At 59.1% G+C, this 13,627-nt stretch overlaps 1 protein-coding gene across 1 annotated transcript in view; it reads right to left on the bottom strand.

The window, feature by feature from the left end:
* Positions 1–699: 699 nt before the first annotated feature.
* LOC112962053 overlaps positions 700–13,627 on the bottom strand; it is a 24,021-nt gene continuing 11,093 nt past the window's right edge. The window contains exons 4-5 of the mRNA XM_026057898.1: positions 2,916–3,030; positions 700–2,607 (exon numbers count right to left, since the gene is read on the bottom strand). Coding sequence (XP_025913683.1) covers positions 2,105–2,607; positions 2,916–3,030 — 618 coding nt within the window. The 3' untranslated portion in view covers positions 700–2,104. The remainder of the gene's footprint in view (positions 2,608–2,915; positions 3,031–13,627) is intronic.

Genomic DNA, 13,627 nt, shown 5'->3' with positions numbered 1-13,627 from the left:
CCCATTGGGATATTAGACAGCTAAATAGCAGTGTGCCTGTTTCCTTCAGATAACCGGTTCCCAATGAGCACCCTAATTGTCCCCGGACCCTCTCTGCCACTGTGCAGAGCAGGTCATTTACTGCATGGTACACACAGCTAAATACAAATCCGTTTTCCAAGAGAAGACGCTATTCTTATCTGAGTGCTGCAAGAGGGTTGCAAGCGGCCCATGTTAATTGAAGCTTTGATGTTTGTTGGAGGAGGCTCTAATCAGCTCGACAGAGGAGCCGATACACCGCTCCGCGCAGCTCGGCCGGGGCTCGGCCCGCGTCGCCGCTCTCGGGCCGCAGGTGAGCACCTCTAAATAAAGAAATAAGTCCTGCCAAGCGGAGGGACGAGGGGCGAAGAGCCAAGATGCCCCCAGGTGCCCCCGCGGCTTGGCGGCCCCCAGGACATTGCGCGGCTTTGCCGGACGCTGCCGGTGCCAGGGCAGCACGCGCTCTGTGCCGCRGGAAAGCCTAAGGAGAAGCGGCACCTCTCCTCGCAGCCCGCACGAAAGCGCTGGCCAGCGGCACACCGCGTGCACGCGGGACGGCGCATCCCCCCCCCCTCCAGTGCTGACCCACCGCGAGCCCCCGCGCGGCTCAGCACGAGCCGAGGCACCTGCCAGGGCGCGCACCGGCCCGCGGCACCGGCCGCGCTCCCACGCACCCGCACACGGGCGCCTGCGAATGATAAAGCATCTTTTAACCGCTTTGGCATGTCTTCTGCAATATCCTCCAGCAAATCAAGCATCCCCTTCTTGGGATGTTTTCAATCTGTTTTATGTTGATTTTAATTAAAGAATTTGAAACTGAACAAACAGTTCGTAGCAGGTGGCCATACAAGTGTGAAATAAGCAAACTGTTTTATCTGCCGCAAACTCCGCCAGTAAATTTCTTCAAATTAATCCCAGCCTTCRCAGGGCTGTTGATTCCGACTGCAACGCGGAGCAATTTGGACTCTGCCATTCTCTAAATATTTGCCTTCATTACAGCGTCGAGAGCAGGTGTGTCTGCGAGCGCGTGTCTACATGTTGACGCTACGGCACTCGCAGCTGAACGTTCGTTCAGACCGGCTCCCCACCCCGTGAAAACAGCATGACGGAGTTTCTGCTAAAAAAAACCCAAAATTACATGTTGAATTTGTGAATGGTTCCCGGAGCCCTGCCATAAAGGGCTCAGCAGGCACCGATGCCCGCCCCACGCGCGGACTGCCCCACGCCTCCCGCGAGCTCCGCGGCCGCCTCCGCAGCTGCAGGAGGAGAAGGAGGCCYCGCCGCCCTTCCGCCGGCTGGGAGAAGCGGCTGCGCCGCGGCACCGGGGCCTCCCTCTGCAGAGCGGGCCGCTGCGGTAACCTTGACGGTACAAAGGCAGCAAAGGCCCTTCATCGAGGCAACAGGCCCCGCATATAGATAAAGCCCTGGGGAAGGGAGAAGCAAAGCACAGATGCCCACACGCTTTTCTTCTTGCAAGGCTGCGCGGGAGAGAGCTACAAAAGGGGAGGGAAAAAAAGGAAAACGAAACAGACGATACACACATTCCTCTTCATCTCGCACTCCTGCCCTCTGTCAGAAATCTTATCAGCATCTTTGAAAGATCAAGTTTTCCTGCCTGGCAATATGACTTTTCTCGCAGAACCCAAAGCTGGGGGTGGCAGAGAGGGGCGGCGGGCTCGGACGATGCTCAGGGACCGCCCGGGCGCGGCGGTGCCCATTTCCCCATCCTGCAGCCCGTCCCAGCCTCGTCGCTCCCCCTCCCTGGCGCTCCAGGCTCCCGCACAAGGCGCAGGCCCCCTCCAGCCCCAGCACGGTGCTGTTGCCTCCCAAAAGGCTGGGTCTCYGGCATCTGGCACCCCCGGAGCCAGGGCGCAGCGAGGGGCACAGCCGTGCAGGTACCAATGCCTGTGAGCATCACCAGCTGGCAAACAAACCTGTCAAACCAAAACGCATACTTGCACCTCCCTCCTCCGGACCCGGCCGTCTGCCTCTCGCTCTTTTCCCCTGTGCACCATTCACCGATTTTTTTTTTAATATTGTTCTATTTCACTCCATTTACCCAAGCAGGAGGTCACCGGAGCCCATCCTAGTTTTTACTTTGTCCCATTGATCTTTGGAGGAACGTGCCCCCGGGGAGGGATTCCCGACGTCGGCCAGTCGAACGGCGAGGCCAGAGAGCGTTTTGCTCTTCAGACAGGCTGCAATTTCTCCCCGTGATCCTCGCTCCTGTTTCCATGGCAGTTGCAGACGCTGCCTTTTGCTGCGGGCAGCGGGTAAACAGGCTGGTGCTGCGATGCCGCTCCGGCGTGGGTGGCACGGCGCCCCGCGGCACCGGTCGGCGTCGGTGGACGGCAGCCCTGCGCAGCCCCCCAACAGTCCAACCCTCTCCCCCGCTCATCCCTGCCCGGCCTGCAATACCCTCGGCAGAGCCGGCGGCCTCGGAGCAGCCGCGCCAAGAGGGGAAGAGCGGGGCGAAGGCAGGGGACAGYGGCCCCGGGCCGGGGCAGGCGGCCGTCACCCCTTGCTCGCCCGYGAAGGAGCCAAGCCAGCAAAGAGGAGGAAGGCTATCGACTCCCGCCTTGCTCCTTTCTGGGGAGGAGACAATTGTCCATCAGCTCCTTTTATTCCACTAATGTTCAGAGCATGTTTAACATCAGATCTCTCCTGTTTGCCCTCCCTAATGACCCAGATCTGGGAAATTAGAGCAGCACTCGTGGTCAGCCCCCACTCGCGGGAGCCTCCGTTCGCCTGTGCTAGCCAAGCTACCGAGATAATTACAAGATGTTCTGCTTTCCTGGGATTACGGTCGGTTTTTCTTCTCTTTCCCTCAATAAATATGGATGCACAGCTGCTGTTAAAAAAGAACAACAAAAATAAAAAGGGGCAGACTCCCAAACCTGTGCGCTTCCCTTCAATTATCCAGTCCCAGTGCTGCCTCCATCCTAAATGCAGATAGGTTGGAGCGTGGGGTTTGTTTGGGTATTTTTTTCCCCAAATACCAGGCTCAGGAGGCTGCGAAAACAAAACAACATTAACAAATGCATTGGGAAGGCTACAATATTTAACAGAAAATTATGCACTGCCACCTCTCCCGTGTGCTAGCCCCAAGCCTTGGCGTGGGGGCCGCTCCAGGGAAGCTCGTGCAYGGCGAAGGAGGGCAGCTCCGGCGGGCAGCACCTGGCGCTGGAGGGCACCGCCACTTCCCTGGACCCGCCGGCCAGATGGGAGACGGCAGAGCCGATGCCTTCGAAAGGATGCGCCTGGTTTAGCCACAGGTTTAGCACCTCTCAGGAAGGGATCACTGGGCGAACTGCTCATCACAGTAGCTCCTCCTGGCCTTTAAGAGCTAGGATATGCTCTACTCCATATATTAATCTCCTAATCACTAAATTAATTTCCATCTCAGTTACAGCACATTCAGAGTCTATTAGTAAATCATGTCATAGCTGCTTAGCAACTTTTGTTATAAGATTCCTATTAGATCATGTTTCAAACCGATGGAGACGGAACAGCTATTATCTTAATAAGTTAAACATTAAAGCCAGCATAGCAGGGAAGGGGAGAGCTCCCTGCTGCTCAGAGCGGCAGCGGCACGCGCACACCTGCTTCAAAGGGGCTCGGTCTGATCTCCGGGCCGTTACTCGGGCTGGGATCCGCCTGGCCTTCGGGCTTTCAGCTGGAGCCCAAGCTCAGTCCGACAGGGACGGGCCCAGCCCTGCAGCAGCGGTCCCTGGGCTCCTCCAGGCCACGCCGCGCTTCCGCAATCCGGCATCTATTGCAACCTTCCCGCGGGGGGAGAAGCCAGGACCGAGCAGCGCGGTCCACTGCTTCTCGGCTCCAGGCGCTGGAAGATAGGGAAGGGACGCGGCTCGGCCCCCCCTTCCCGGCTCTGCTGCGCGGCGGCAGAGCGGACACGCATGTGCGCACCTGCGCACCCTTCCCCGCCGGGCATCCGCCACCGAGCAGGGCACGGCCACGGCGCGGGCACGGCACGGAGCACTTCCTGCCGCGGGGGCCGGGTGCTCCCGGGGCGAGCGKGCCAGGGAGCAGCGAGGTGCACCGGGCACCCCGGGCAAACCGGAGACACTGCCGGCGCGCCTGACCCGCTCGGCTCCTGCCTGCCTGGGTAATGGTTATCCTGATTAGCCTTGACGGCTGCAAGCGGCTGACGCTTGCCAGCAAGGAGCCCTGACGCCTCCCCTTCTCTCCGGGGCAGGAGGCAGCGGGCGACGGAGCCCTCCGACGGGGGCTGCAATTCGAGTGATGGCGAGCGGCTTCCTGGAGCGCCCCGGCACGGCTACGGGGCCGGTCACCCCCGCAAGGAGCTGGCATGCCCGGGGTCCGTGCACCGGCGAGAAGCCCTGCGCACGCTGCACCCTCCCCTGAACGGCCCTGCGGAGCGCAGGCTGAAGGGGCAGAGCCGGACCGGCCGTTTGCGTCCTTACGCACCCCAGCACTCCTAACACAACGGCCTGACGGATGTCGGATATTATTGCAGGGCACCTGCTTTTCCAGCAGCATCCTGCACGCGCGCTGAACCTCCGCGTGCTCCGTGCAGATAGCACCCCTCTCCCCGCCGCTGCGGGGTCGCGGGGGCAAGGGCGGCGGGAGCTGTTTCCCGGCGATAGCAGGAACGAGCTCGAGCTGATGAGGCAGAGAGCTGCTGCAATGAGTATCTATAGCCGAGCTGTCAGGAGCCTCTGTTTTCCCTTTCCTCTCCAGGCACCAGCATCTCCAGGCTTCGTAACAGCCTCACACGTGTCCTGGGAAACTAATTCACTAATTAAAGCCRGTTGGGCCCAGACAGAGCTGGGTCGCTGCTGGGTGGGAAGCCTGCAAATCCCCTAATCCCAGCACCTGGCATCCCAGGGATTGGCACCCTGGCTCCCTCCCCGGAGACCGCGTTGGGGTGCTCGGCTGGGCTGCAGACCTGGCGGGAGGGAAGGGAAAATCAGCTCGGAGCCACGGTACAAACTCCGACGCGTAGCAGGGAGACGCGGGACCCTCGAGGCACAACGAAACAGCCCCTTTTCTGGCAGGTATTTAATTCCTCCCAGCCTAGTTCCTTTAAATACAAAGTGACAGCCTCCCACACAGAGGTAGGGGAGGGCTCTGTTGTGCTGCTGAAGGAATAAATAGCGGGTTATATATCTCCCAAATTCCCGCTATCACAGTGTTTGGGGAAGCATCCTGATTTACTGCAGTCGCACGGAGCCTGACAGGGCAGCGGGGGGACGGATGCTACGCGGCCTTTGCACTGCCCGGCTGGGAGGTGCCRCGGAGGCGGGGGAAATCCTCCCCGGCGACGGGACTAAGCTGCCGGGGAAGGGGGAGCGCAGAGAAGTTTACCGCGATTGCACTGCTTCTTGCCTGGGCTCCAATGTGGTATTTAGCCGCGTTTCTGTCTTCAGTTACACCCAAAGCATTAAGGCTGGGGAAGCGAGTTTGGGTTTTGCTGCCACAACTTGGAAAGCTTCCCTTTACTGAAGCAACGGGAAAAAGCTCTCATTTTTAAACACTGAGAGGGCTTTGTTTTAGCTTTCCACTTCTGACACTGTTTTGAGAGGAGGTGATTTGCCCTTGATCACACACTCAGTCCCCGGCCAAGCCTTAAATGACAGCCAAGAGCTGCAAGCCCCAGCGCCTTGCTGCAGCCGCCTGCCCGCYGCAGGTACAGGACGGTATCCAACGCAATCATGGCACAGTTATTGCACTGTGGCACTGCCTCCGCGCAGCAATTACACAGGTTCCCATTTCCATTTATAATTCCTCCTTCCATTGCAATAAACATAATTCACATTCCACCCCATGCCATGCCGTTGCTCTAGACAAACCRAGCGGGGAGGCGGGCAGCGGGCCGCGGTTGCTCGTCCGTCTCTTGAGGACGAGTCTTTGGCAAGAGCCGTCTTTGAACCACACATCAGAGCGGCTGAGCACATTGCGGGGGCGCTGGCTATTCCCCACGCAGCGACGGCTGCCAGTTCGCATTCGCCCGTGCCYGCGAGCCCTGGCTGACCGGCAGCCGGCAGCAGCGCGCTCCGACGTGCACCGTGCAAGCCGGTCCCCGTTGCAATGACACGGCCTTAGGGCTGCCCCCCTTCCCCACCTCCGCGCCGAAAGAGGAGCGGGGAGAAGAGGGATTTCTAAACACCTGCGAGCAGAAAGGCCTTTCCACCAAGCAGGGACCCAGCTGCGGTTTTGGCACAAGCCCCAGGCGGGCTCACGTGCCAGGTGTCCTCCTGCTCTCCCCGGAGAGACAGGTCTCTGCCGAGCCGCCCTCGCCCCGAGCCAGCCCAGGCGAGCCGTGGCGCGGCGCCGCGCTGTCCTGGGGCGCGGAGCGGCCCTGCAGCGGGCAGGCAGGCTGGCGCGGCGCTGCGGCACGGCGTCGCGCTGCCGCTGCTAGAGGCCAGGCTGAACCGGCTCCCTGCTGGGTTTCATTTCGGAGTCGGGGACTGTCATTACGGGGAGAAAACACATAACTCTTTGCTCGCTCATGTGTACGCCAGTTTTCATCAAACCTCACAGCTCCTTTCCCGGGACTGCTGCTCCAGGGCCCATTAGGCTCTGCAGACCTTTGTGTCCCCACGTAAAGAGATCCTGCGCATACCTCTGCCGTGGGAACGGCAGCCAGGAAAGCCCGGGAGGCTGGAGCGTACGAGACCCCCTCCTCGCTGGGTTTCTTCCCGCAGCCGGGCTGGCGGCAGCGTGCCCAGCTCAGCCGTGGGGACCCACCGCCACTTTCGGCAACGCTGGCCGATGGCCGCGTGCGAGCCGAGAGCACGGCACRGGCTGGCTCCGCCGGGTTGCTGCCGTCAGAGGAGGTCCAGCGGATTCAAGGGGCACGAGCTTTGGCCACTGCAAAGCGGGCAGCTCTAGACAAGGCGCAGCTGGACGGAGCCTGGCTCGGGCTGCGGGGAGACACGCGGGCGCAGCCAGGCGCCGTACGTGCGCGCAGAGCCGGGGCCGGGGGCTCTGCTGGCAGTCGCTCACTGCAGATCGCCGCCACCATCCCGCCCTCTCCCCCCCGCGCCGCGCCGCACGCCGACTCCTCCAGCTCGTTGGCGTGAAATTTAATTTGCAGCAATCAGCTGGAGGTGCGGCAGGCACAGAATTAACTCGATGTGATCGCCTCACGTCCTTGCAGATCCCCCCGCCCCGCCGGCCGGCCGGCGGCAGGGACGCGTCAGCCGAGGGACGCGGCTCCCCGCTCCCGGCGGCCCCTTCCCCAGCGGCGGGTCGCCGTCCCGCACGCCGCGCGGTTACTTCAGGACTTGTCAGGGCTGCGCCTGGGGACGCAGGAGTTTTAAAAGCCTGCCGCATTTCTCTCGTCTCGTTACAAAAGCTACGTAAAGGGTGAGTTATGGCGTCCTGGATGCACACATATTCTGATAAGGAAGAATAATAACTTGTCAAAGATATATATGATATGTGTTTTCTTTCCAGACAGAATATATATTGGGATAATTCATCAACTCRCCTGGCACTGGCCAGAAGAGAGAAAGAGAAGGAAAAAAGATTCATAATGAAAAGAAGCCAACATAGAAAAATCCCTTTGCATCTAGTGCTTTTTCCCCGCCGTATCCTTCTGCTTTGAATTAGGCCTGTGGGAGACCCTTCAGCCGCTCGGATGGATTTAGCACTCGTCACGGCCACCCGAGTCACCCCCTGCCCAAAGCCGACCGCCAGTCGGCAGAGCAAAGGCCCCGTGGGAGGGGATGGGACGCGTCCCCCGCTCCATGCGTGTCCCTCATCCAGCAGCACCACATCTGTCCCCCCCCTCCCCGGCCCTCCGCTCGCACGCAGGGGATGCGCTTGCRGCACTCAGCATTAACACGGCCCAGCGCCTCTCCCGGAGGTGCGCGAGGCCCCCCGCACTGTTTGTGCCAAACCGAAATTGGTTTCCAAGGCTGGTGTCTGAAGGTGAAGCGTTAGCAAGCACAGCAYGAGGCACAAAACAAAACAGAAAGCCCGACTTGCTCTGCAGCGACTAACTAAACCCTTTAATAAGCTGCTTTCTGGCCCAGCTGCCAACTCCATCCCAAAGCACCCAGCAGCACAGCAATGTGCTCATCTTCCACATGAAAGCACTCAATGCTCCACTGACGTCTGAGATTTGGCCCCAGAAATCAAACTCGTTTTATTCCTCTCCCTACCCGTCTTTGCTGTTTTGCAAAAGCAAGTTCCCACCCTTTGCGGCAGGGACGGAGCATCTCCCCTTGACGCTCTCATCGCAGTGCCGTTGCTAATAACAGCAGCTCCGACAGCGCAGGAGCAGCGAGCAAAGTATCGGCCCCCGGGCGGGCGCCAGGCCAAAGCCCTGGCCTGCCCCAGCCCCAGCCCCAGCGCCGGCGCCGGCGCCCGCGCGCTCTAACGCTGCTGCCAGCCACCAGCCGGACCGACGCTTCGCTGCCTGCGCGGGCCGGCGGAGCGAGCAAAGTGCTCGCTGCCGGCAGCGCCGCGGGCTGCTTTTGGGTGACCCGTTTCTTTCTCTTGCTGGAATTTCCCAAACTTTCCTCCTCTCCATCCCCGAAACGCAGCCGGCTCCGAGTTCGCAAGAGAACAGCACCATTCTCTGGCAAACAGAGGAACACGCTGGCTGCCGGCACCGCGCGGGGAGATCCGGGAGCAGGAGTTTTAAAGGAGTCTCACCTCCGCTCTGTCAGCATCGCGGACAGAGGCGAAGCCGGTGCCCTCTGCCAAGGATCCTGCTGCTGATCGGAAACCAGGCGGAGGTTTTCCCCTTCCCGGGGCAGTCAAGAGGCTTGGAGCAAGGCAGCTGGCTTGGCTTCTGCATATGCCATCGGTCGCCCGTGTCTCTAACCTCTGCCTCATCCGCCGCGTTCCGGGACAACTGAAGGGGGGGGAAAAACCTTATTAAAGGAGCGCAGACAGGGCAGCCCGTCGGAGCAGGGACGCGCCACCGGGAGCACCCATGCCACCCCGAGAGCCCTTCTCTTCCATGCACGCAGCTGGGCTTAACCTTTGCCCAGAAGTGTTTTTTTCTGTATTATTTCCCGACTGGAAGCAACACATCCGACATTGTCTGCCCAGACAGGCTGTTACTTCCATGAACATATGCAGAAATATATAGATCTATCCATTGGCAATTACCTGCTCCCAAACTGGGCGCCTGCTAATGATTTTCAAACAGCCAGATGGTGCAGTCCTGAAGCGCTCGCCACCGCCGCACACGCGTGCACCCACAAAAACGGCCAGATTTCCCTCCTGTGAGCTCGGGGATTAGAAGTAAAGCTCCTCGCCAATTAATTGGTAATTACTTTGTTTGAAAAAGAAACATTCTGGAAAATAGAAGCCATTGCGATCCATAGCAGCGTACGGTAGCACTAAGGGAAAAGCTAAGGCTGCGTCGCCGTGGAGGTGTCCGTCCCCCGGGGCAGGGGACAGCGGCCGTCCCTCCGCSTCCCTGGCCCTGACCAGGCCAGAGGCTCACAGCAAAGCCTGCAAGTAGAGTTGCACGATGAGGAGGGATAAAACGTGAGTGAYTGAAAGAAACAATCATTTGAGCAAAAGAGTAAATATAAACATCAAACGGCTCTGGCACCCCGCGGTGTAACTCTGTCTAGGGTCAACACAAAATGAGTAAAACYGGTACAATTGGGAAAATTATTACATTTCTAATACGCCTCTCTGCTGTGCTTTCCCCCCCGAGGATGTGTGCAGAATAAGCTGCTGAGAAACAGCAGGTTAAAAGTTGGCAAGTCCCTAACTCACACGGGGACCACATAAAGCTGTAGAATAGATTTATAAAATGATTTGTCAACTGACAAGCAAAAATATATTACCAATTTAGGACTGTGATTTGCCTGCAACTTTTTAATCCTTGAGTTGTTGCTGAATAGATTAAAGTGTCTGCTTTAATCCGCGCGTTTAGATGGAAACATAAATATTGCCGTCGCTTACTCTCTCGGCGCCCCGGACGGCGACGTCAGCGCCCATCACGGGGCCGGCGTGCCAAGGAGCGATGCGCAGGAATGACCTCCCTGCCACTCAAACCCCACCGCCGGCCAGCGGGGACTTCGTTCACTTGCTTTTTTTAGCAGCCTCTTTCCGATCGCTTGCTGCCCGCCTCGTTTGACGGCAATACCAGTGCGGGAGGAGGCAGCTTTCCCACTGACAGAGCRGCAGGGGTGCGTGTTTGCGTGCTGGCATCCTTCCTGCATCGTTTAAGTYGCACCTCGCGCTCAGCAACGTGCCAGGGCTGCCGGGAGCACCGCAGCGCTCGTCTTGCAGCTTTATGGGCATCTCCTCTCCGGTCCTGGCGGCACCGTGCCCGGTGGCTCAGGGGGACTAGCCAACTCCTCACCATCCCGGGGCTCCCCAGGGCCTCTGCCGGCTGCCGGCTGGGGCGAGGGGAGGCGGGCGCCGGGGAGGCTCGGGCCACAGCCGCCGAGCCGCGCGCGAGAGGAGGATTTGGGCTGTAATCCCGTCTGTTCGCAGGACACGCTCGGCTGATTGTGTCATCCTCCCGCGCCTCGCAGCCGCGCCGCCAGAGCAAATCCTTCCCCCCTCGGCCGGCGGGCGTGCGCTCCGCTCCCCCGGCTCCCCCTCGCAAGCAAGCACGGCATGCCGGCGTCGGGCATCCCCGCCGCGGCCGCGAAGGACTGGCAAGGGGGGGGACGGATGTCCAGTCCCGCCACCCCCCGGCTCTAAACAGCCCCGGGAAGCAGGGGCCACCAGAGACTTTCCTGGCGCGGGTCCTTCTCCACCTCTCCGCCCGTTTCTCCACGGGATGCTGAGAAATAGCTCTGCCCGGACACAGATGCCACGCTGGGAAGGCTGCTCCGAGGCAAATGGCAAGCGCCAGGCCCTATTTTTATTTATGTCGTGAGGCAACAGGCCCGAGCACGGGCGAGCAGCGGGATGAAGGCTCTGAGCAGCGCCAAAGTAATAGCAAAGGCAGACAAGATCTGCGGAAAAGCGCTTACAGCAGCATGCAATTAGCCCTCAAACAATACCCGCAGAAATGTCACGGCAGCAGGGCGAGACTCGGAATTACCCTGACATTTTATTTAGTGGAAATTTGTATGGATTTGCCAACGTTTTAATTAGAGCATAAAAGCACCTGGCTCAAAAGCTGCCTGGGTTGGAGAGGGCCACCTGCTAGGGGCTCGCTTGTCTTTGCCTCTCGCAAAAGGAAGCCCTAGGGGCAAACCGACGCTCCCGGTCTCGGACCCCCTGCCCCAGCCCGGGCCCGTCCCCACTGCCGCTCGCAAGGGGAAGGCAGCAAGGAGGGCTCGCCCCGTGCGCCCCTCGCCGGCCCTCCCGGCACCCCGCGGAGCCAGGCAGCGGCGCCTCCGCGAGGAGCATCCGTTATTYACAGGGAGCCGGCGGCGCTCCGGGCGCTTGCAGCCTGCAGGGAGGCAGCGGCCCCGTCTTGCAGCGCTCRCAGTCTAGCGACGGGACGTCTCCCTGCGTGTCTTTCCCAGCACTAATGGTGATTATGCTGCAAAGGCACAATCCAAGCATCTCCTCCCGAAACAATAAACAGAGATCAATGTTCTGGGCAATTTTATGATGCAGAAATATGAAGCATAATTCAATTTTCAGCAATGGAAACAAATGAATCTCTGTTTGCTTCCCTCTCATTTTTTCCCCTCCTTCCAGCCCTCATTTGATACCACTCCATGTGGCAACATCAAACAATCTTTGAATATTTTAGCTCCTGTAAAATATTTATATTATAATGCAAGGAAGGAAATTGGTTGCTTCCAAGTCATGTAAACATATGCCTTCTAACAGCTGGATTCCTGGCAGCAGTTGCAAGGCGCGGGAGCAGTTGTACGACTGGCATACTCGCAGGTATTTAAAACAAAATGACGCCTCCTCCGCCACTGCCAACTGCGAAGCACTTGCAGCGTTTCCTACTGCACATGAGCAAAACGACGCGGCGAGCGTGGCCGAGCCCTGTCTCGGCCGCGGGCACGTCCCGCGGGGCGCGCGTTGCCGCCTCACCGGCGGCRGAAAGGCACGGCCCCCTCCCCCAGCATTTATAGAAGAGCTCCTTGCAAAATCCTTCTTTTGGGGATAAACAAGACTACCGCAAAGCGGGCAAAACCAGGCTGCCAAAGGAAGGACGAGGCATCCTGCCGGAGAGCCGCCAGCCCGGTCCCGCGGCACTTGCTCCTGCCCGGCCGTCCCRCAGGCTCCCAGCCCTCGCTCCGTGTGCGGCCACTGCAGGGGCCCGGCCGGTCCCGAATCCAGCCCCGCGGCGGGAGCCCCTCTCGGCAGCCGGCTGCGTCTCATCCGTGCGAAGCACGCCAAAACCCACCCGTTCACTTCCCAGTGCAGCGTTTCTGCCACGTATCTCCCACCCRCAGGTGCGAGAGCAGGAACGTCGCCCGTGACCTCCACCTCTTCCGATGGGGAACTGCGAGATAAACGTCCCGAAACAGTCCAGCTCTGTTTATCCCATTCTCTTTAATCCTTTAATCAGCATTGCTAATTAATTATTAGTCTGCTCACCGCGCTAAGATCCTACTCAAAGCCTCGTGTTCCTGCTTTGCCACGTGACCAGCTAGTTTCCTCCCGGCACTTCCAGGCAGCTCGCTGGGAATTACGGCAACTCTTAATGCCCTCGGCCACCGCCGCGGGCACTGCTTAGCCTGAGTGGCCACGGGGGACGGAAAGCCCGGCGGCGCCGCGGGACTTGTGCAAGCCCCCAAGGCCCTGCAAGGCCCCGGGTGCCTCTGCAGGGCAGCGGCAGGTCTGTGCAGGGAAGTGCGTGCGCAGCCCCTGCCCTCCAGCCAACGGGAGATTAATTGAGGCCTGCCATTAAAATGTCACCGAGAAAATTATTAAGTTAAGGTAAACCACTTCCACGYGTCAAAAGCAAAGGCAATCAGTCCCAGGCATGTCCCCCTAGGAAATTATGTRGAGTAATTAATCAAAAAGCTAATGAGAAATGTGTTTTCTTTCCCAGCCTAACACCACATCATATTCTTATTAGCCAAGGTTATTACAATAGTAATCATGCATGCTCTGAGTTCAAATTGGGTTTTTTTGCTCCACTGCCACYAATTTAGAAACCCATTAATGGAAAAGATAAACCCTGATACACAAATCAGCCCTTTGTGTTTAGTCACCTGTCATGCGATAATCGCCGCATGTGACCTACAACCAGCCGACATATGTTTGCTGTTCCCCAGTTACAGGCCAGCCCCCTGCCCAGCCACCGCCGGCCCTGCCGCTTGCTCCGGGAGYGCTTGGGGTCGGCCACCACCCGTGCGCGAGCCCTGTGCTCGACGCCGATCACGCAGCCTCGATGGAGCAAACGCAGTCAGAAACCGAAAACTCAGGCTGCAAGACCCAGCAGCAGCCGCGTTCAACGGCACGGGCCGCGATCCGCGATTTAAGGTACAATAAAGCACAGAAAACGTCTCATTCGCACCACGGAAGCACGTGATCGTCCCTGTGGGAACCCCGGCTCCTGCGTTCGGTGGCTCCTACAGGTTTCAGTGCTGCTGGATTAATTTAGCTAAGGGTTTTGCATATAATCTCCCAGACTTTTCACACTGCTGGCTCCCCTCTCGCAGCTCTCCTCTTCTGCTCTTTTTTTTTTTTCCACACTTGCAGAGAACCATTTCTAGGG

This window comes from Apteryx rowi, unplaced genomic scaffold (genome assembly GCF_003343035.1).
Source record: "Apteryx rowi isolate R43461 unplaced genomic scaffold, aptRow1 scaffold_141, whole genome shotgun sequence".
NCBI lineage: Eukaryota > Metazoa > Chordata > Aves > Apterygiformes > Apterygidae > Apteryx > Apteryx rowi.
This window is presented reverse-complemented; position numbering and strand designations above follow the sequence as displayed.